The 24,645-nt window shown below is 41.8% G+C and overlaps 1 protein-coding gene across 2 annotated transcripts in view; it reads left to right on the forward strand.

The window, feature by feature from the left end:
* Positions 1–24,645, forward strand: part of SLIT3 (slit guidance ligand 3) — a 487,770-nt gene that overhangs the window by 277,044 nt on the left and 186,081 nt on the right. For both annotated transcript variants that reach the window (XM_059483464.1, XM_059483463.1), the window contains 2 exons: positions 14,804–14,875; positions 19,185–19,348. In XM_059483464.1, coding sequence (XP_059339447.1) covers positions 14,804–14,875; positions 19,185–19,348 — 236 coding nt within the window. The remainder of the gene's footprint in view (positions 1–14,803; positions 14,876–19,184; positions 19,349–24,645) is intronic.

A 24,645-nucleotide genomic window follows, 5' to 3' on the forward strand; every position in this document is an offset into this window, starting at 1 on the left:
CTTGGTCCGGATGCCTAATTATGTTACGTATTTAGAAAGATGGATTTTTCCCTTCCTGTAGCATATGTAGTAGTTGAATGCTGTGCTCATTCTCCTTCCCTGCCCCATTAGGTTGGAGGGTTTTTTCCCTTTAAGAATAGCCTGGAGCCATGCAGGCTGCAGAATTTACCAAGATAAGAGCAGTGGCAGGTTAGAATTATTAGTTTCATGAATCACTGACCAGTATGCTTTTTGAGGGAGCCCAGTTTTATGGGTTGTGTCATTTAAACCTGGTGCTGCAGTCACTGCTCCGAGAGATTCCAAAGTCAAAACCCCAGGAGATACTGAGATTTCTGGCACACCTTCTCTCCCATGATATTAATTGTTTCATTTGCATGCTCTGCTCATCTTGTGACCTGCCCTCCCTCCCCTTTGACTAATACAGCAGTTTCTTCGTCAGTAATACAAAAGATGTAGAACAAGCATTTTGACTGTCGAAAGTCAAATGAATGTGAACAACTTAATCCAGAGGACACTCAGCTGTGTGTTTCATGCTGATGTGCAGCTCAACACCTTAACCAAGAGCTGAGCTGAAGGCTAGGATGGAATAGAACTCCTTGCTGATAAAGTTGAGGCGATGGCACGCTTCTGAGGGAACATGACGAGCTCAAGGGGGATGAGCAGTCATTTTATGCCGTACTCTGCAGTTCATTGTTTCTATGACTCCCCAAGGCAGCAGGATGACGATGCTCCAGGAGCTGGATGTGGTTCTGTTGGCACCACTGCAGCCTCTGTGGCTGGGGAGAGGCTGCATGTGTGTGCACCACAGGTTCCTGTGATATCACTGTCAGATATCCCGGGATGTCCTCAGCCCTCCTGCGACACCAGGGTCCGGAGCTGGTGGTGTGTGTGGGAACTCCTGCTTCCTCCGGGCTCAGTCGCAACAGCAAAAAATGATCAATGGAAAAACATTTCAAAACACATAACTATTTCCCTTCTTCTTTTCTGTGTGCAGCTAAAGGCATTGTTTGTGACCAGTAGGGTGGTAGATGGTTTGTCTTTCTCAGAGGTTGCTTTTGTCCCTCTGCTGTGCTAAGTACAACAGAGACAAAGGCTCTGAGCTGCAGCCAGTCTTTGTTCAAGGGAGGACTCAGAAGCCTGGAAAGAGAGAGTAAAACTTGTGGTAGCTCTGAATACAAGGATTGTTGAGCTGCCAGTTGAAGCAAGATGTCAGATATTTTACCTTAAACTGTAGCTGCAGGGACCAGGATACTATGCATTGCATATTACTGGCATTATCCAATATTTTTAGCTAGGACAATAATATTGTGTCTCTAATAAATTAGAAATTAAATCAGTAATATGTAGATAGTTTGGAACTTCTTGGAAGTGAAGTAGATAACTATATCTGCACTGGAAAAAAATGCATTGGTAAAACCTGCTTTTGATCTAAAGATCAAACAGTATTTTTTTTCTTGCTGTTCAAAAAGTTATGCATGTAAGGTAGGTACATATCTGTGTATATGTGATGATGAGAGCATGTTAAAGTTAAGGTTAAATCAAGAAAAATATTTTTTAAAACTTAAAAGGTAGGAATAAGATAAATATAGTTAGATTTTATTTATGTAGCTTATCTAGTCCTGGGCTTAGGAATAAAGAAAATTTAAGAGCTGCTTCTAGGACAGAAATAAAAAATAATGTCAAAGTCATAGGAAGACAAATAATCACTATTTCTACGTTTATTAAGTTATCATAAATGAACCCATTTCTTATTAACTGGTTCAATATTTTTGAAGCAGCATTACATTTCTTTACGTTTAGAAAGTGTCCATTACATTTCTATTTTGAGGTGAATAATCTGACTGCATTGGATTTAATCTTTACAAGCAATGGATGGCCATGCTTGGGACATCTGCACATCCTTAGAAACAAATCTAAAAATGCTGTAAGACCATCCAGAAACCTTTGTTATGATGTACCATGTTGCTGGAGTGTTTTAGAGAAAATAGCTTGGCCAGTTGAAAAAGCATCAATGGCTACATAAAGCCATTGATGGAAATGATGTTCAGTTGTGCCGTTAACTTGTTAAAATTGTTTGCAAGGGGAAGACAATCCCCCTTGTCTTCTCAGTGCTGGGTGGGTTAAGGCTTCTTGGTCTGCAAGCACCAGACTGTCACTTGGAGTGGGCTTTATTTGAGGGTAAAGAGATGAGAATACTTGGAAGCCAGGCTGATGGCTGTGCTGGAGGGGTGAAGCAGCACAGAGTGGGCAAGGTCTCCGTTGGGTTGTGTCTGGGAGCAGCAGGGCTTTGCTGGAGAAGGAGTGTGGGGCAGATGCCTGGTTTTGGCCCCCGTTGCAGGACGTGGATGGATGGATGGATGGATTGCCGCAATGCAGCACCGCTGCGACGCCGCCTTGGAGGCCGCCAGGAGCCCCCGCTGGTGCAGGAGGCGGCTGCGGGCTGGGCGGGCTCTGGGGAGGGGGAGCCCACCCCGCAGCACCCACGCTTCCTACTGGCTCCTTGGGCAATTCCAGTGGTGTCTTAAAAGGGTTGGGTCCATCCCGTCCGTGAGACATCCCGTCTTCCCGTCCGCTGGAAGGGCGTTAGGGGCCAGGTGAGCCGCTCCAGCCGAAACAGACCCTCCACGATGGCAGGTATATCTTATTTTGGGTGCATGCAGAGAAATGGTCGTGTATGGAGAACAATAGACTCCTTTTATTTAGCTACAGCTTGCGCTTGTAGAATATTCCTGAGCAGATCATGGGCGCGTCGAATTTTTTCTGTGTATATTTTATTTTGTGCTTTTTCTCTGTGGACTGGAGGCAAATGAAACGCTGTGAGTATTTGCTATTCAGATTCTTATGGTTTCTTACCTGTATTGCATGGATATGAGAAGCAGGTATTGCTGCTTCTCATGGGTAGGTGGAGTTTGGGAGAAACGTAAAAATTGGAAAGATAGGCATTTTTAAACATATTGACCTTTTTCTTGTGTGGTACACACAAGCACTGTCTAATGCCTTATTAAAATAAAATCCTGATGGAAAGCAGATGCCTTTCCAGCTTTACCAAGAAACGTAATTGCCCTTGTCTAGAAACTACATGTAGTCTTTGTTCTTCCATAGCATTTCTTTCCTCGAAAAATGTGTAACTTTTCCTTAACAACTGCCCATATATGCAAGTTTAAATTCACAAAATGTGTGTATCACACATTCCCTATTTCATTCATGTGGATTTATGCTAGCCTATATTTTAGCCTTAATTTCCAGCATGGATGAGTTGCAGATAGGTGCATGACATACCATTAGAATATAAAACTATTCCACAAATACCTTCTCAGTCTCTTGCACCTTGGGGAGACAATTTCAGCAGTTAAGGTGAATTGTTCCCTCTTTAAAAGATTTTCTTGTTTTCGTTCCTCTGCTGTCCAAAGCCAGGAAGTGCCTTTGCGGTTCTTTGCCGCACCATGGCCATTGTCCTCTCACTGGAGCTATGGAAGATCTCTTCCTGCTGCTCCCTCCCAGTGGGAATGCCAATGGCCTTGGGAGCTGAGGGGCAGCTGAGGCACTGAGATCAGAGTGGGCTCTGGCCAGAGCAATAAGGGGCATTATTTTGCTTGCAGGACCCGCTGGTTCTGCTGTTGGGAGAAAATTGCACCCAGGGATTCTGGCAGTCCCTGCTCTGTGGATTCCCATTGCCTCCTCTTAGAAAGTGTTGGTAGAACCTTTTACGTTTGGCTGAGCTGCCTCAGTGCCGTGTCACTGTGGGGCTGGTGGCTCGTCCCTCTTTGTTCCCAGAGGGCAGCACGAGCCCTGCAGCCCTGCAGGCGCTGCCGCATTGCGGCACTGAGGTGTTCATGGGCTGCCACCATCCCAAGGAGACTGAGCATGGCCACAGAGCGCCCACAGTGGGTGCAGAACAGCATTTTTATCATTTTCCCTACCTCAGAAAAGGCAACTAGTTTCTGCCTGCCGCTCACAATGGCTTTTCTGTTGGTGTGTGTTAGTCGGAGGAGCATGGAAGTGATGTTCATTGTAGGGGAAGGCTGTAAGAATAGAGAATATTGTAGAATTTTTTTTACCATAAAGCTGTAGCAATAAGCCTGCAGTGTACTCAAGACAGAACAAATTAAAACACAGCTTTGAAGAATGATACCGTTCCTTTCTGATCCAATGTTAATTAATTTCTTTAGAATGTCTTTTGGTGAAGTCCTGTAAGGAAATAGTAACACTCGGCTGACTGAATGCTGAAACATTTTACCTTGGAAATCTCCATCATTAAAATCCATCAGCCTGAACAAATGATCAAAGTTGCTTGCTCCTTTCAAATTTTGGAGTTGAACTGTGTTAGTTTGAATTGGATTGTGTTTATAAAGCTGTTTCAGCTTCAGAAAGGACTAATCTGAAAGAAATCTTTAGACAGGGACCTAAGAAACTGCTTTATTTTGCTGAGGAGCTGATGCAACAAATATAAGGTTTGTATAATTTCACTTCACGTTGTTGATTCTTTTTCATCTTTTCCATAAATTCACTCTGGTAGGCTTTCAGACCTCTGTGTGCATTGAGAACCCAATCCTGTTTCCATTGATTTTTGTCAGGAGCAGCACAGAATCCATAAACCACAGTTCTTGACATGCATGCAGTTGGGGGACACCAAGAGCCCTGCTTGGTATCTCTATAGCCCAAAAAACCCCCAAAACCAACTCTACTTAACAATGAATTGATATTAAAGTGAAATAATTGTACTGTAAGATTATTGTATTAATTCATTGAACAAGAGCTTTTCAAATGAATCTACAAAACAAAATTTAGGGGAGTTTAAAGGGAATGCAATTATATTTTTTGATTTTGGTGGCTCCTGCAAAAATCTGTGCCTAAATAAATGGATTTCAGGGACTAGATTCACTCCCTGCTGAAATCAGCAATGGGATTTGCTCTGACTTAGCAGACATTGGTCTGGGTATTATGACAATTGGAGTTGTTCCCAGTGGTTTTAGGCAATAATGTCAGCCCTGAAATTTGGTACCATAGAGAAACATCAAAACCACCCTAATGATGCAAAAGATTTACTCAGTGTTCACATAAATACTTTTATTTCTCTTAGTCCAAATCAAAATTGTGGGTGTAATTGGGACTTAGAGCCACAGCAGGCATTCCCAATACAGTGTACTGAAAATTGTGTATCCTTTGGGCAAAGACCTGAGAAAATTTCTTGATTCAAAAATAAAAAGGAAAGCCAATGTTTCATTTGCAGTTTTTGACTGTAGAAGAAAAACTCATTGGCGAATCCTTCATTCAAAAATAAAGCAGTGGCAGAATAATTTCAGCCTGCATTCTCTTGTCTTTGCACCACTGCTTTTATATTTTAATTCAGGCTGAATGGAATTTGTATTTTCTGCCTAGAATTAAAGTGCCATGTAAGAGATTGAAAAGCTGATTGAAACTTCTCTAAAAAGCTTTGTCAACTCTCACTAGGCATAGATGTTAGAAAGAATTGGGAGATGCAACTGGTATATGTATTTTGTACAGCTGATAGAGGTGATTTGATTGTGTGGGAAAATAGCAATGTCTTTCAGTGCACAGAAAGAGCAACTTCCTCTAGGAGAAGCAATAAGACATTTCATGTCAGACCACATGAATGACATTCTTGATTTAACATCTAACAAAGTACACAATTAAATTTGTACCCACTTTCTCTGTATAAACTTTATTATGTTTTATTTTACCTTATCCTGTTCTCTGCTTTATCTTGTCCTGGAATATTTTATTTATTTAGGTGTTGGTGTAAGTAAGTAAATTCAGGCATAATTATATGTATGTGAATATCTAAAAATATCTATAAATGATCTATAATTATCTATAATTTATCTATAAATTCATGGCTAAAGGTAACACCAGAAAGGTTTGGCAATATGTTACCAAAATCCTTAATTTTGCTCATGCTTGGTTTTTTTTTGGCCTTTTGTCCATTTCCGCTGACTCCCAATCTCTTTATCTGGGTAACTTGCCCAACATTTTCTTACTGCAAGTTCTCTTTTTTTCCCTGTCCCCTGTTCTTGACTTCAGCTCCTGGGCTTGCCCATCCCAGAGAATCCAGCCAAGGCACAGCCAGACTCCAGGGAGAATTAATGCAGTAATTACAGGAATTCAGTTTATATACCCTAAAGTTATCACTGTGAGCATCCTGGTTCTTGCCAGGTGACAAAACAGGCAAGTTAAACGTAGAATCTATTATAATAACTCAATTTCCCTAAAGCCTGATGTTTTTGAAAGTAATCTCACTCCTTCAAGGAGGAAAAAAAAATCTTCCTTAAACATCTGGCCTTTATAATAAACTTAAATAGCTAAAATCTGACAGTTATATGCAAATTAAAATTAGCCACAGAATGGGAAGAACCAGGCAATTGCAGCAGTAAACACTGTCGGCAGTTTTGTGTATAATTCTGTGCTAAGCTTATTTATTTTTTCCATACATTTCTAAAATGAAGATTTTCTTCCCTCTGTATCCCTGAGATGTTCATATTTCTGATGCCAGCTTCCCAAGTTAATAGTGCTGGAGCCTCTCACGTTGCTGTGATGAGAATATTTGCGAACACATTGTCAAAAGCCTAATACCAGAACAGAAACCACAAATTGGCAACCAGTTATTTTTATTTCAGTGGCTTCTTGGTGTCACCTGGAGGCTATTTAGTCCATTATTTGCCTGGGCTAACGTTGTGTTTAAAAATAGCACTTTTCTGGTGCCAACTCATTTTAGAGTTGGGTACAAATATTGAGACAAACCCCCAGCTGTTATTGCTTGTGCTGCTAATTTGAGGTGTCAGCTCAGAGCTCTGCTGCTCTGTGGCAGTGAATGAGGCCCCTTGTGAGATCATTATGTTTCCTAACAGTGCTGAGGAACAGATTAATCAGTGCAGCATCAGTTGCTTTCATTATCTGCCCACATGGTAGATGTGGGCTTTAACTTAAACAGTCTGTGGTGAAATCAAGGAATTGAGTACAAGAGGCACTCGGGGCTCACCACAGCTCGCAGGAGATGCAGTTGAGTTTTGGGCATTGCCTAACAAGCAAACCTTGAAAACTGAGGGTGGCTGCACTCACTGCTGAGGGATGGAGGGCTAAAGCCACTTTGCTTTTTCATCAGAGGCCATGAGAAACAGTAAATATTGAATTCAATACAAATTCCTCCTGACCTGTGTGAAAAATAGCTCTGTACAACTATTGGAAATACAGCTCCTTTTGCCCTGCAATCTGAAAGTTAATTACAAACATTAATTATGGCAGTGTTTGAAACTCAAGTCTTGTGTTTATTACTAAATATAGATTTAGATTCACTTTTTGGAATTGTTGCTGTTAGTTTTATTGGGTCTTATATCAAGGCTGGAGAGGGTCAGAAGTTGTCATCCCCTGTCCCTCCCTGGGCCAGGCCCATCCAATGCCATTCCTGACAAGGATTCATTTACTATTTTATTACAGGCTTCCCTCCCAATGGCTGCACACTCTGTAACTGCTCTTTTCTCTATTTTTCCTGTTCTTATTGTAAGAAACATTTTCCCTATATCTAATGAAAATCCCTCTTTCTGAAATGTAAACCTGTTACTGCTTTGCTTACCCCCTGCCTGTGTGCATACAAGGAACAGAGGGTGTCTTCATCCTTTGCAGTGACATTTTGTGTAGCTGAATGGAGCTTTAAAAGTAAGTGATGTGAAACTGCTAACACAGAGGTCTAAGGTAATGGCACTGTTAGCGCTAAATTATGCTGCTGGTCAGCTCCCAAATTGATGTTTCATCTCTGCATTTCAGACAGACCCTGAGATCCTCCTTTTATCTGCATAAATACTGATAGTGATGTCTAATCTTGCACAGACTCAACTGTTTCACTCCACGTGTGCACTGGGAAAAAAGGTTCCTTCACTTTTATTTACCAGCACTACACACACAGACAGCCCCCAAATCTTTGGGGTCTTGGATAAATCATGTTTCTGGCACTGCCAGGGACAGAGTAGTGTTGTATTTGAGCTCCATTGGCAACTTAGGCAGAACTGTTCAGCCTTTTCTTTTTTTTTTCCTCTTTTTTTGCCTCACTTCACCCACTTCTGAGTAGATGTAACATTATCAAAAAAACTATTAGCACGAGAGGCTTAATTATGCTTGGAGATGCCTTGGTTAAGTCTGAATGGATTTCCTGGTCTCATTTAGTGGATGTATAGTTGCACTGGGGATGGGAGCTGGGAGCCATGGCAGTAATCTGGGAGTATGACAGTAATTCACTCCAGGGAGCACTCCCAGCTGCAGACACACCATTTGTAGCTCTCCATTGCATGCACATGGATAATAATCTTGCATTAGGCCCAATTACATGGTGTTATGGACACACAACAGGGGGATTACACACCCAGCCAGGAGCACCCTGTGACAGAGCAGGGGGGTAATTGGAGGAGACAGAAGGAAATGTTGGTTGTTAGTGCTCCCAGTGCTGCAGGGCCTGGCACAGCTCAGCCCCACCAGCCTGCTCCCCTTGCCTCTGCTGCTCCCTTTCAGTGCCTCACTTTCAAAATCCAGGTTTATATAGAGGGAGTAACCCAGCACCACCTCTTCACAAACCGTTGAGAGAGTTTTGATTAGGAAAAGGAGCTGAACATCGTTGTTTAACTTAGAGTGAAGCCCACAGACACATGGAAGCCTGTGCTGCCAAGGAAGGGCTGGAGTTTGTAGGATTCCTGATATCAGATCCTGTGTTAGAAACCTGTAAAAAGTCTGCACTGCTCAAACATAAAATCCACTCAAACCCAGCAATAATCTAGTACATGAGATGGTGCCCTTTCAGATCCCTTCCTTCATTTATGGGATGTCTCACGGACAAGATGGACCCAACCCCTTTAAGACACCACTGGAATTGCCCAAGGAGCCAGTAAATGGGTCTGAATATTTCTTTCTAACTGAGAATTTTGCAAAAGCTGTGGTGTTTCATGGTCAGCCAAATGTGACACAGAAGCAGGCTGGTGTGGACCAAAACTCTCTAGTAACCATGGGAGATGCTTATTAAGCCTTGGGGAAAAGTGTTTTCCCAACTGGAATTGAGTTTGAATTCAAATGTCTCAGTTTGATTAGCTGTTTTGCTAATCAGCTGCAGATGTGGAATGGGAAGGAAACCAGTCCCTGTTACTGGCAAGTAGCAAAAGGCATCTTCAGCATCCAGCAGGTTCTCCCCTGCCCCTTCACTTGAATCAGTTCAGGTTGAAACAAGAAGGAAGCATCACTGTGGCTATTGCACTGGACTGATGCACATTCTGAAAATGCCTTGAACTTAGAAAAATGGAAATCTGCGTTGTTTTTTTTTTTCCTTTTGTCAATGATCAACTAGGATACCAGAATTTTTTTTTAATCTGGGCAATAGCAGGTGGTATTATCATCAGTGTTGTGTGTTAAACAAAAAAAAAAAACCCTCCTATACATTGTCCTGCTTAAGTGTGACTGGAAAACATTAGGACACTTTTTACTAAGTGTAAAAAGATATTTACTTTACTAAGATATTATGTAAGTAATATCTTAGTAGATATTTCTGTTCAGTTGTATACCTTTTTCTGTCAGAGGAGATCCTTTTGGTACTAAATCAGATTAGAGCATGTGGACATGTTGTCATGAAAGTATCTGATTTCAGATGAAAAAGCTGACAGGCATTCTGATGTTTATTATATGCTCTTAATTACAATAATTGAATTCTAAGTAATGGAAGCAAAATCTCTGTGTGATCGGTGATATACAGAAATGAGATTGAATATTGACCTGACAGCCTGGGATTTCTGCTCTCTGAATTCATCCAAGGGACCTGAAAGGGTGCTTAGAGTTTCTGAGTATTTAAAATAAAATATTTGTACTATTAGCAGGGTTGAAAATTTAAGTAGTTTCCTTTTTTCTCAAGGCTTCTGCCATAAAAGTTGTGTGATTTCTTCTAGAACTAGGAGTATTGTTTTTTTCTGACTCTAATCAGTCCTGTGCAGGGTGGAGAAAGGTGTAAAGGATAATGCATAAATATTATTGAAAAAACCACAGACAACACAGTCATTTCTGCAGGCTAGTGATTTTAATGTATTTACATTGAGACTGTGTCAGGGAACTGCAGTGGTGTTCATGAATTTGGAGCAAGCCAGAAGAGAACAAAAATGCAACTGCATGGAATTAAAATTGCACCAGAAGTTTGAGGAAGGAGATAAGTAATTGTTTTCAAATCGTGACAGGATTGCAGACTGAGCACTCTTTCCTTTAGGAAAATTCTGATTAGTGGGGGCTATAAATCAGCTTTCTATTTCAGAGGGAGGGAGGCAGCTCCACGAGCGCCTGTAGCCAGTCTGGGTGAGTGGCAGAGCACTGGGCTGGGAGAGCAGCTCCTCTGGGGCTGTAAATTGGAGTCAGTGGGGCTCTGACAGCTCTCAGGGCTGGAGGCTGGGCCACCTCAGAGAGTGCTGAGCTCACCTCCTGCATCTCCCAAGTAGTCCTTGGAGGATCCTTAGGGCTGCTGCAGTCTGCTTCTGCTTACCCTGCAGGATGTGACAAGGATCACAGCCCAAGGTGGGAAGTTGGCTGGCATAAATAACATTGTCTGTAACCCCAGTTTCCTGAGTCAGCACTTTGGGTGTGAATAGTTTACAGGGAGAGGACTTCTCAATGAGAGGACAGTGCTTTGTCAAGGGACGTGCTGGGGTCTGGAAGAGGTGGAAGGTTTAAGGGGCTGAGGACCACTCAGCAGGATATGTGTCCCCTTATGGTGCTGGAGGAGTCAGAAGATTCTGGAATTCCTATTTCTCACAGCTTCCTGGTATTTACAAATCTCTTTCTATGGATTTGAATTTTGGGTGGATCAATCTGAGGCTGGGACCTTGAAACATCCAGCAAACAACTGGAGCATCATTTATTTTTTCCCTTCATATACTAAAAATGCTGCTTGTGTTGTGTGTTCACCCCTGCCAGGGCACATCTCTTAAAAAATCATTTCTGGAAAGGAATGTGCTTGATAGAAAGCCTTGCAGGATGTCTCTAGAGCACATCTGTACCTGAACACGTTCCCACTGCCTGGGAGCTGAGAGCTGTGCAGCCACAGCAGCAGGGTTAAATCCCTGCTTGTATTGTGTGTTCACCCTTGCCAGGGCACATGTCTTAAAAAATCATTTCTGGGAATGATGTGCTTGATGGAAAGCCTTGCATGATGGCTCTAGAGTACATCTCTACCTGAACACGTTGCCATGCCAAGGTTCCACTGCCTGGGAGCTGAGAGGGTTCAATCCCTGCAGCTCCAGCTGGGCTCTGGTGCAGGCAGTTCACTGGCAATTAGTGCCCTTTGCAGTGTTTGGCCTCCTCTCTTCTGAAATAATTGCTGTTATCATAGATGTTTTATTGCCTTCATTATGGTTAACATTTAAATATCAATGAAATAGTATTCTACTAAGTTATCTGTGCAGTAGCTGTCTGCTAGAGTTATCTCTGAAATTTGTGTGTAAAGAGAATATTAATTCAGTGCTGCTTTAGGATTCTTAGAAGGAGGGTTGTATATTTGTCAATGAACTATGGGGAACCTTTGCTTATTTGAAAATAAGCAAGTATTTGAAACCCTTGCAAAACCTGAGCCACTCTCATTTGGTGTCTTGTGAGCAGAAATGCTGTGTGATTGGAATAATGCTTAGTCTGTTGAATATAAATATTTTAAGAACCCGTAAAATATTTTTGAATCATCAAGTCATAACAGGTGACCTTTCTGCATGCAGATGGATTGCACTGAGGGACAGGGATGTGCTCTCTGTGCAGAAGGAAGCTCACTGTCACAGCCTGCTCTGCCTGAATCCAATCCACATCCTTTAGAAATCAACAGAAAAATCTCTCTTGAATTCCTATGGCCCCCATTGACTCCTGTAGTGCCATATGAGACTGATTCAGGCATCAGCTACCTCTGTGATTTAATCTTTGTGAGCTGACTTGACATGTGGCTTTTATTTATCACTGCATACCTAAAATCTTCCATCCCACTGCATTACTCATTTTAAAGTAACAAGCAGCAAAAGCACAGGGTTGTCTCAGAACTATATTTTTATGTTTACAGAGAAAAAAAATGGTGATGCAATTATAAATTCCATTTCTGAGCCCTGTTTGAACGTCCCAACATGTAAAGAGCAAACACAGATTCTGAAGGGTGGGTGTGTTGATGTGTTTATTCATGCACTCTCAGTGGGTTTGTTCCCTTTCTGAAATTGTTGTTCAGGCTTGTTTTTGGCTCATTGACCACAAAAGACTTTGGTTCCATCACTGGGTAAATAAGGTAATGGAGCACTAGCATTGTGTGACAGAGGGGTTCATTTTGCCCCAGTGGGGTGTGAGTTGTCCCTGTGACCTCAGCAGGGACTGAGGCAGGGCTTGCAGCCCTACCCCTGCTGCTCAGGGTGCCACAGCACAGCAGAGCCCTGCAGGCACAGCTGGCACAGGGGCTGGCAGCTCCAGTGCTGACTCCCAGCTCTCCTGCTGGAGCTGACAGTGTTTCCCTCTTCATCTGGCCCTTTACATTTTTAGTAGGCTGCCTTTGAGTCCTTGGGCATTGAGAACCTGAATCCACAAACCCAGTGGTTTGTACACCCAATACTTGGCTGTGTGTTCCTTGTCCAATTTTTAATATCTGAATTTTCCAGAGGATCTGGAATGAATGCTACATGTGATACTCTAAGTTATCATGTGCTAAGACAGCTCTTATCAGCCTGGTGTGTGAACGTGTGTGACTTGACTGATACAGATCTCTGGCAGCGGACCTCAGATTTCCAAAACTCTGCTTTTACTGACATAACTGCTCACAGATTTGGAAAGGAAGGGTAACTTTGCTCTGTTGGTGCAGATTGCTGTCATGGCAATGTCAGCCCCCAAGCTGGCTCCAGATTGCCAGTGCATCCATCTGGTGCAGCACTCTGCTGGAATAGCAGCTCTGGAGGCTGCTTAGGTGCTGTCCTGCCAGCATGCAGCACAGCAGCAGCAGCAAAACAAGCTGCCAGTGTCAGAGCTGCTCCCACCCTGCTCCTGAGAGTGCCTGTGCAGGGCCAGGGTACCCTGCAACCTCCTGGCCTTGCCAATGTGTGTGTGTGTGTGTGTGTCTTCCTGTGTACCCAAAACCCAGCCTTAATAGGGTAAAATCTAATCAGCTGTAATCTGCTGATGTTTTAGATGATGGCTCTGCCAAGGGATTTCTAGGCAGAATTGTAAAAATGGTTTTTGAATTGGCAGATGACCAAGAAAGAGAGTTAACTCCTGGAAGACTTTTCTAGAGCTTTTGATTAAATGTCCTACACAAATAGATGGCATTGGAATAGCTGAGTAGTTCAGGGAAGGATGAGGTGCTGTTCCTGCTTCAGCAGGCATGTATTGAGGTATTCTTCAGCACATACATAAGCACACAAAAGCACTGTCTGCTGCCAGAGTGGCCCTGTGGAGTTCTGTGCCCTGTGTAGAAAGTAGAGGCTGCTTCCTGCCCTGCTGCATGTTTCAAACAGGCAGGGGCAGGACTGGCCACGCTGGGACACTGAGTGACACCAGCCCTGTCCATTCTCATGACAAACTGTATTTGCAGATCTGGTGCTCTTGCAGCATGGCAATTATGCCCTGTTGAAGTGCTTTCCATTTCCTGTGCTATCTTGATAAACTTTATAGCTTCTAATTTGCTGGAGAGTCATTGATATAATTAGGAGCTACACAAATGGGAGCAGCACACTCAGCTGATGGTAATCTCAGTTCATTCTTCCTGAGAAGCTCTAAGGGGGTCCCTCCAGCAGCCCAGATTTTCTCTTTAGGCTCAGCTTTGACAGAGCAGCAGCAATCCTTCTGTGCCTGGGTCAGGACATGCTTTATTACTGGCTGCTCCACTCCCCATCTATTTTTCCCTGAGGAAGGGGAGGATTGGGAGCTCATCCATCCTTGTGTTTCTGAGGAGCAATGGGGGCTGTCTGCCCATGGCAGCAGGCTGTGCTAACAAGCCTGGCAGAGCCAACAGCTCTCTTTTGGTCACAGTATTTCCAAATCCTTCAAACTGCCCTTAAATGCTGTGCCCAAGTGTGATGTCCCCCCACTCACATTGTAGTTGCTGGGAAATGCCCCAATGAAGGCAGGGATGATGAATCTGACTCCATGTTCTCAGAAGGCAAATTTATTACTTTAAGGCACTATATTATATTAAAAAATACTATACTGACTATACTAAAGAATACAGAAAGGATACTTACAGAAGGCTAAAAAGATAATAATGAAAACTTGTGACTCTTTACAGAGTCCCAACACAGCTTGGCCCTGATTGGCCAAAGAGTGAAAACAACTCACAGCAGAATCCAATGGAACAATCACTTATGGGTAAACAATCTCCAAGCACATTCCACATGAGCACAACACAGGAGAAGCAAATGAGATAAGAATTGTTTTCCTTTTCTCTGAGGCTTCCCAGCTTCCCAGGATTTTTTCAGAGAATGTGAATGCCACACACAGGCTGCACCAGGTTTTCAAAGTGGCAGCTGGACAGACAGGTCTGGATCTGTTCTAGTGGTTGATAAAATCTCATTTTCTGTATCCCTCAATACCTAGACATGGCAAACAGTGACCTGCAGCCATCCTGATCCTGCTGTTGGTTGATTTCCCTGAGCAGTGTCTTTCATGGTATGTCACAAATTGTCACAGCTATCAGGGAGTGTGCCTTGCTGCTTGCCAAGAATTTTAACAGGTTGTTTCTGTAAATGGTGTGTTGGTGAAGAGATGCAAATTATTGACCAACCTATTTTTTTTCTCTCTTTTTTTTTTTTTTCTCTCCTAACAGTACCCTCAACAACAACAACATCACCCGCATTCCTGTTACCAGCTTCAACCACATGCCAAAGATCAGGACTCTGTGAGTAGGATTTTATATTATAATACAATCCTGATGCTGTAAACCAACTTTTTGGCTATTTGTCATTTGTGGTAATCTCATTTCAGTCCCTCAGGAGCTGGGTGGCTGCAGGGCTGGGGAGCCCAGGTAGGGCTGTGAAAGGGCTGGTGCCCACAGAGCCCTGAGAGCCTCTGTGCTGGATCTGCCCAGCATTAATTAAAAGTCAGTTTTATCAAGATTTTGAATTTGCCCAGAAAATAAACTAGCTTTTTCTTTTTTTCCCATGGGAAAATCCATAATCTGAAATGTGTTCCAAGCTGGAGCATTAGCAAGATCGTAAAATCTGCTCAGATGGATCAAATTATTGAATTTTGTTAATATCCTGTGTTTAAATCCCATTTATTCTTTTCTAATTCAGAATGCTAATTTCTGAAACAAGACATTTTTAAAGAAGATGAAAAAGCATCTTTCCAGATACTTTCTGAAACAAAATGTCACTTATTCTGATGGATTTTTTTTTTATAAAAGCTTCTCTTATATCAAATCCATTTGTTTTTGAGCTGCATGCCATTGCACTGGAAAAGCTCTTTTCTTTAGTAGATCAAAATACAAAGACTGTGAAATTAGACTAAGCATTTGTATAATTTAGCCATAGCCTACCAAAACCATTTCCTTAAGTAAATTATTTCTTTAAATTCCTTTAGGGAATACACAGCTTCAGGAAAAGTCACGTCTAAACAAAGCACCCCTGTTTTTCCTCCAGATTCTCAAACTCATCCAAGATGTATTTAATTCTAGAGGCAAAGAAAGGGAAATAGTAGCTAGCCTGAAAATTTTCTGTGCCACTGAAAAAATACAATACTTCAGGGATGCTATGCATGCATGTGTAAAACCATATTAAATAAATTAACAGAACTGAAGGAAAATGGCTCTTACTTATGTCAATCTCTCTAAGATAACCTCTGACTTAAATTTGCATTCTTCATCAAATGATGACATTATTAGATCTTAATGTAAGTAATTAAATGGAAATGAGATATTTGTCTTTTAGAAGAGAATGGCTAAAGAAGATAAAGGTGTAGAGTTAAGGTTCCTGGAATTTTGCCTTTTCTTATTCAGAAAATTTGCCTGGCTTTTCCAGATTAGCCACTCCTGTCTGTTAGCAGAGCTCTGTGCCTTCAGTGTCTTCTGCCATTTTCCCTTTAGTTTAATTTCAGAGATGGCTTTGTATATAGCTCCCTGGAGACTTACACTGACTAATCCCCCTCTGCTGTAATTAAGGGGAAAAAAAGAAAAGAAAAAAAAGGGAAGAAGTCATAAATAGGATTTATAAAGGGAAGCTTTTCTATTGAATTCTGAGAGACACATTTTACAGAACATGAATGCTGCTCCACTCTAAAAGGATTTGCTGGAAATTTAATTTTGGGACTATGGATAAAAGGGCAACTTAGGCAAACTTGCATTTGTATTCATTCACCTGATGTTCTGTAAAGCCAGTTTCATCAATATCAAATGACAGGTTCCAGTCTCCACAGACTGACAAATGGCACACAGCACACCTAGCAGGGCAATGTAGGAATTTGTATAAAGATACTCTTTGGGGGAAGGTGGTAATATTTTCTCAAGTTTCTTGTTGGAATGTATAATGAATGATGCTCCTCACAGTTTGGTGAGTTCGCTGTTTCCTTAAAAAATGGTCATCACTGTGTCCACCTTCTCAAACAGCCTAACACTTAGATGTGCTTTTTTTTTGGGAAGCTTTTTTGTAGGAAATGCCTGCTCTGAATGTTCCTTAAGTAGGGATGAGCCCTTTTCCCAGTCAGCTGAGGCCCAGTGCAGTGTGGACAGTGTTTTCCTTTGTGCCTCTTTTACACTCTGGTGAGATCCATTAGCAGGATATTTGGGATGCTCCTGCTGCAGCTAGTGTGCTCTGGTGGTTCTGTGAATAAACAGCTTTTCTTCTTTGTGGCTCTCAAAACAATCTGCCTATGGTAGAACAGAGAGGAAATATAAAAAGTATATTAACCTTCAACATGAACACTCAGGGGAAAGAAGAAAAAGGGCAAAATGCCAGGAAGTTTTGAAGCATTTGAAGAATTCTTTGCTAAAATCAGCTCTTCTGTGCTAAGATTTTTTAGCTAACTGTCTTTTCTGTTCTTAAGTTTCATTGATTTTTAGCTTAGATTGGAAGTGACAGGAATTAGTTTTTATTGATCTGCTTTCCTTTGCTTGAAACACCTTTATTTATGATAAAGCATGTTCCTTCTACCTATTTGCTTAATGGTAAGTGTCCCGTTGTCTCTGCACCTGTGAATTACTGCTGAGACAGGTAATTACATTATTTATTTTCATTTTTTTTATTTAAGGTTAAACTGAAAATGTGTGAAAGCACTTCAGTGTTTTATGTGTTCCCAGGGAATTGGTTTATAATATTTTTGAAGTACTGTGAAAAGTCTTCTTGAGGCTGTATTTATTAGTATAATTATCAAAAATATATTCTGATAGGCTGCTTTGTTTAGATAGGGTCTCTAAATGATCTCCTCTCCAAGTGGAGTAGCTGTGCCAAAAGACAAGGAGGGCTCTGCTGAGGCAGAGAGCTGGTGGTTTGCACTGCTGAAACAGGAACCCCCAAAACCCAGATAAATCAATTTATTGAGGGGGAAAAACCAGCTCACAGAACTGGAGAACTGCCTAACCTAACCCTTTGTGTGAAATAGTGCTTTTCTCACTGATGCCTGGGTGCAGGGAATGGCATGGGATGAGCTCAGTTCCAGAAGGAAGCAGATCCTGAGTATCATTGTTGATTGCTGTGGTGGGAAGGATGAGACTCTGAGGGCTTAAATAAAACAATGACTCTCTCAGGTTACAAGAAATTCTGACTTAGGATGATTTCTGGCTAGATCATATTTATGTATTTTTTTGTTCTACAACAAAAAGGCAAATTAATGATTCATAACAGCTGAACATTTTACTAGAAATCTAACTTGCTGCAGCTCCAATTAAATAGCTTCACAATCTCTAGACTCAAGGTCTTCTAGCCATCCTTGTAGAACAATTACATTTTACAGTACTCCCAGGAGATTAGTGCTTTCCATCTCTACAGGATAAACTCCCAGCTTCAGATTTGTGGGGTTCTTTTTCCTTTTCCTTTATTGTGGCTGTCCACCCCAGACATACAAATCTGGGACTGTCAGCCTGGGCGCCACTGCAGGGCTGAGCTGCTGCTGTGCTGCAGGGACAGCTCACAGACAGACTGTGCATTGCTTTGGAGCATGGACAAGGCTAAATCTGGTGCACACCAATTGTGTGCCTGTAATATTAGTGAATAATGCTTTGTCTAACCATTTCTGACAGGATTTTTAATCTGGTTCATGATTTCATTTGGTGCAACACTCCAAATGCATGAGTCATTACAGGAATGAAATAATTCATGTCCTGGACTTTTGTTTTGACCTTAAGTTTGGTGGCTATTTAAATGACCAGATTTGTTCCCTGAACCCATCATCATTTTGCAGATGTGATAATGGGTCTGCAAATCCTGGCAGGGAGCTGCCCATGACCGGATCTTTCATAAGCTGAAAATTCTTTGTAGATCCTTTATACTTGTGTTAAATGACTACAGGAAAAAGAGCATTGATGGACTTGTACAGGCAACACAGACACAGAAATTATATCAATAGTCTCTGAAGTTTTATTTTACGTGTCATTTCCCAGAATATTCTTAGTTGGAAGGGATCTTGATGATAAGAATCATCAAGTACAAGTCTTCAGTGAATGGCCCATACAGGGATCATACAACCCTGGTGTTATTAGCACCATACTCCAACCAGCGGAGCTAATGTGGAGAGGTTCTCCCCAAAGGATGGAGAAGAGGAGACAATCATTCATCATCCTGTTCTTGAGCCTGGTCCTCATGTTTAGACAAGCCATTCTTTGAATTCACTCAGAGATATCACACTGATGCAACTCTTTCTGATGTGAAATCACAGACAAAGCAATTACGTGGAGCAATCCTAAATTCTGCGTATTTTTTTGTCTCTAGAATGGCCAGCTGTAGGTGGATCACCATTGAACTGAATTTTTTGAAAACATTACAAATAACAGCACAAACTTATATCTGACCTTTGTATAATATTGAGGACAGCCAAGCCCTGACTCATCTGTAAACAAGAACCGGGGATGATCCCACTGAGATGGCAGCAGAGAGAGGGGCAGGCTCGCGGTGATGGCTCCCTTTGTGTGTTTTGTTTAGAAAACCCCACTAACTGTGGGTCTGCTGTGTGTTTTGTCCAGAAACCCCCAGTAACTGCGTGTTTGGTGTGTTTTGCAGGCGGCTGCACTCCAACTTCCTGCACTGTGACTGCCACCTGGCCTGGCTGTCGGACTGGCTGCGCCAGCGCCGCACCATCGGCCAGTTCACCTTCTGCCTGGCGCCCGTCGGCCTGCGCGGCTTCCTCGTGGCAGAGGTGCAGAAGAAGGACTTTGTCTGCTCTGGTAATGCTGCCAGTCCTCCTTTGTCTTATATCTGTCTCATGTCTCCTTATTTATCTCTGGTTTTATGTTCCCATAAAAAAAGCGACGTGGAAAATGGCTGTGTCGCGTTCGAACGCAAACACAGCGATCCTGTTTGGTTTTGTTGTTGCTAAACTGTATGGGAGGAGATCAAATTGTTGGGTTTTTGCAGCTTTGTGAGAATTATTGGATTCCAGTTAACATTTTGGTTCTCAAATTACTTCTTCTGCTTTAACATTGCCAATGATATCAACATAAGAAATCAATTATGTGTGGATAATTTGGTATTTCTCAAGGGAATTGCTCTACAGCTGACTGGAATACAAAGGAAAGGAAATAGAAAATGCAAATCTGAGTCTGTTGACAAATGATTGGACTTCAGAACGTGAGGAGCAGATTTTATCCCAGAGACTGAAACAGGAATTCTGAGGGAGCCAATGCACTTTGCTGTTGTACAAGTTTCCACACTGATAAATGGGGCTGATGATACTCACAAATCATGTGTCTGTATGTTGGGCCTATTCATCAAGTCTCTGGAACTGCACTTGGTTCTTGTAGGATTGAAATACATTTTCCTAAAAGGAGGAGAAAAAGAACAAAAGAAAAAAATGACAAAAAGTGGAAAAAGAAATCTCTGAGTTGGGTTGAAAGGAAGGATGTGGTGGAGGAGCAGCATGGTAGTGTGTATGCTGTGGGAAAAAAAGATACCAGACATAAGTTTGGAGGTGGTTTTGCAGCCCCAGTGGTGACACAGAGGGCTTATTATGGAGATGATGTGAATCTGAACATTGACTGTGAGTCTTGTGCTGTTTTATTCCTTATCTCTCACAGCCTGAGAGCTCCAAAGCTTTATCCTATGGGTACACGGATTGGCTGATGGAAATACAGTAGAGCTGCTCGTGCCAGAAGTGTTTTAGGAATGCCTTTTTTCTGCCATTTACATGGCATTTACATGGCAGTGACTAAGAGAAATGGTTGCATTTAGAGAAAGAAGAAAGGTTTGACCCCACTCAACCGTGATTAATTAATGCCCAGCCCAAAGGTGTGCTGAAGTTTGATGGGCACGTGGAAAATGAAGTTGTGCATAGTGCTCATTGAGACATGATATTTCAGATATTTCAGAGTTCTGGGCAGATTCTACACTCTAGTGGAGATGATGGGTAGAATATCTGATAAGTTATATCAAAAGTTTAACTAAAGGAAAAGTTTAGAAATGTAACAGTCTTGGGAGAGGAAGGATAAAACAAATGGATAAATGAATGAAGCTATTAGCAGAAGCTAATTTTACCAAAGAGGCAACCACAGCTTTTTTTTTTTTCTTTCCTCTTGTGAAATGAAGTTTCAGATGGAGCATGAGTTCAGCTATTTGGATTTATGATACAGTGAAGTGGAGGAAAATGAGTTGTTTAAGTCAGGAGAAGAGATAATAATTGCTGAATGAGAAATGTAATGTGAACAGAACTCATTTAAATGGGGTTGTCTGTGCAGACTGAGACTTCCAAAAGTGACAAGGTTTTTAACAGTTCCCTGTTGGACCAAGAGGATATAGGCATTCTCTCATGATCGGCCTGCTTTTTGTAAAAAATACAAAATCATGAAAATTCAAGGAAAGAAATTTTCAGTGAGACAGTCCATCAACTGTATCCCTGTAACTCTCATTTGGGAAATGAAATGAAATGTACTGAAAAAGAAATTCATTTGGAGAGCTCATTTTAGTGGTGGATTTAGCAGAGAACTCAGCTTAGTACATGCTAGTTCGATAAAAACCTACATGGACAGCTAGTTTAAAGAGGATATAAATCTTCCCTGCTCCCCATTACAGCTCTTATATCTGATTTTACAGCATAATTTGTTAATGTGGGAATATGAAGTCAAACCAGGACAGGCGGTGAAGAGTGAACTGAACTTGTCCCTGTGCAATGGAATTTTGTAGAAATTAGGGTTATGTGAATTACTGTAACCAGCCTCAAGCTGGCAGGGAGAGCCACCTTGGCATCCCTTCCAGTTAGGAAGAGCTGAAATTCAAGGTGGTGAACTCCTCTGTTGAAGTACAGGTTCAGGACATCAAGCACTTGTGTTTTTATGGCAGTGGGAATATCACAGCAGCCAAAAAAACCCCTCAGCTTTTCCTTCACTGTGAAATGGGCTCCATCAGAGCATTCCAGTTCAAAACTGGTGCTGCTAGATGCTTCAGAGGGAAAGAGTAGATTCATAACTTGCATAAAGAAGAAACACAACACTGAAAATTGATTCCTCTTAATTCTTTGAGCCCTATGCAAAAATAGTGATGCTTTATAATTTTATAAGAAATATTTCTTTGGAAATAGATTTTAAATGCTACATGCCAAGTGGGAAAAGAGGAACTGAAACAATGATAGAAAAATGCCATAATAGAACCCAAGTTGCTGGATTCCCTGTGGCTGTGTCCTGCACCATGGTGTTTGCATTAGGAACAAAATCTCTCCAGATAATATTGCTGAAATCAGAGTTATGTGCAGATATATCGAGGTAAACTGAGTCATACCCGTGTAACCTGGATGTCAGTCTTTCAAAAACATTGTTCAGCTTGGGTTTTACAAATTATAAATTATTATATAAACATATAATATACATTATAAATATATAAAGCATTATTTGTATTAATTAAAATATTAAAAAGCTGATTCAGATGGTGCATGTAGGTCACCTGAGAGCAGTGGAGAAACTGTTCCAGGTTTCTCTTGTTTGGGCATTTGGCTCAGAGCTGGAGGTGAAGGTGCAGGATTCAGCAGTGCATAGTCGCTGTTTGGAAATATGTCTGGTTGGGTTTGTGTTACTGAGGAGAAGGGGAAAGTCAGGGACAGAGTGGGGCTGGGACTAGATGGCTCCTCGCCATCAGGGAGAGCGCCAGGTGCTGCTGGCACTGCTGTCACCCACCAGGCTGGCTCCTCCAGCAAGCTGTCCCCTCCCTGCAGGGGAATGTCACCTCCAGAGCCACCTCGGCCAGAGCAGCCTTGCTGGGCCTCTGCCTTCAGGGCCATCTGCTCCAAAAAAATTCCAATCTCTTCCTCCTGCACAGTTGGGTCTGCAGCTCTGGGATGCCTTTGGTGACGGCTCCTGCAAGGTGGGATGTGAGGAAGGGGAAATTCTGTGGCACCAGAGGATGAGCCCCTTGGTGATGTGCCGCACAGAGGTAGCAGGGTGTATTTCACCTGGATAAGGGGTGTATTTCACCTGGATAAGGGGTGTATTTCACCTGGATAAGGGGTGTATTTCACATGGATAATGAGTGTATTTCACATGGATAAGGGCTGTATTTCACCTGGATAAGGAGTGTATTTCACATGGGTAAGGGCTGTATTTCACATGGATAAGGGCTGTATTTCACCTGGATCATGGGATATATTTCACATGGATAGCAGAGTGTATTTCACATGGATCATGGGGTGTATTTCACATGGATAAGGAGTGTATTTCACATGCATCATGGGATCCATGCGAAATACAAATCACGGATAGCGGGGTGTATTTCACCTGGATAGTAGACTGTATTTCACATGGATAATAGAGTGTATTTCACATGGATCATGTTCTGTACTACACATGGATAATAGAGTGTATTTCACATGGATAAGGGCTGTATTTCACATGGATACCAGGGTGTATTTCACATGGATAGGGGCTGTTTTTCACATGGATAATAGAGTGTAGTTCACATGGATAAAGGGTTTATTTCACATGCATCATGGGATCCATGTGAAATACAAATCATGTGGATGGCAGGGTGTATTTTACATAGGTAGAATGATGTATTTCTCCTCTCTCCACCATAGCTTTGCCATTCACTGCCATGCTTCTGTGATGAAAAATCAGTGCAGTAAGCAAAGACAGTCGCACTTGAAATACTACCTGTATTCTGGTCTTGGAGAGATGTTTATTTTTATATTCCCTCAGGTAGCAGAGAAGCATCTGGGGGTGCTGGCTTATGCTCAGTACCTCTTAGGGCTTTCTCATATTTGCCTGGATCAAACCCAGCTTCCTTCCTGTGCTCATATGTTTCACTGTTGGACTGGCTTCTCCTTCTCTGTCTGTGTCTCTCAAACACATTCTCTCTCTCTCTTTCTGCCTATTTGTCTGTCTCTTGTCCTCCTCTGACCTCCTCATGATAGTAATTTTATTTAATTTTCCTCTCTTATAAGTTTTATTATGGCTCTTTGATTTTTCTTCTACCTGCTTCTTACTTATTGAAGATGAAATTAGCTTATGTATTGACCAGTTATGTCAAGTTATAATGTGTTTTCTCACCTGCAACAGCTGTAAAGCTTTGCAAACAAAGCAGTGGGTTCATGAAGTTGTGCCATCAGCAGCACCTTGGTTTTTTCAGGGCTCTCTGTGCAGAAGCCACTGACCCCATATGGAATTTTTTTTTGCTGTGATGAATTGCTCTGGTTTTCCTGAGTATATATGTGAGAATATCTGTGCATCTAAAGAGGAGCATTGTGTCTTGTACTGTGATCTGTCACATACTTCAGCTTGGCCAGTAGCTTGATAGTGGACAGCATTTATACTGGAGTATGAAGATTGGGTAAGATTTCTCAGGCTAGACTAGAGACTGATATTTCTAAGAGTTGATTAAATTTGTAAGTCCACAATATGTGATTATTAGTGCTTTTCTAAGATAGTTTTCTTTAATAATGAAGCATGAATTGTAGGAGAAGGAAGGTGGATCCATACAGTGTTATCTTTTTATATTAGAAACCATTTTCTTTGATTCCGACAATCTCAAACAATGTAAAGAAAATCAAGATGTATAATTTGGACTAAATAACTTAAATTTCAGTCTGAAATTGACTCGAGAGAAATTATTACCATAGCCAAGTGTTTTCTGGCTTAGTAAACTGATACTGATTTTGAGAAAACACTGGATTGACCCAAATCTCGGTTGAAGATCTAGATTTTCTGATTCGTGTGGTGAAACTGCAGCTGAGGTATAATAAAGAGGAAAATTTGTTAGCTTCCTACTGCTTCATGCAGACTGGAAGCCCTAATAAGGAAGCAGATTTATTTGTTTGGGTGAGGTCAAACAGTCTTCAAACATAGCTGTGGCTCTGGCCAGACCACGGAATCAGGAGATTGTCTTGCTCCATTTCCTGATAACTCCATGGCACGCTGCTGAGGAGACAACCAACAATGAGCAGCTAATAAAATAAAATAGCACTCCTCAGGCTTAGCATCTTAATGAGAGCATTCAGGAGATGCCAAAGGAAAAGTGTGTGGGGATAGGAACTCCCCCAATCTGC

This window comes from Ammospiza nelsoni, chromosome 16, assembly GCF_027579445.1.
Source record: "Ammospiza nelsoni isolate bAmmNel1 chromosome 16, bAmmNel1.pri, whole genome shotgun sequence".
Classification (NCBI taxonomy): domain Eukaryota; kingdom Metazoa; phylum Chordata; class Aves; order Passeriformes; family Passerellidae; genus Ammospiza; species Ammospiza nelsoni.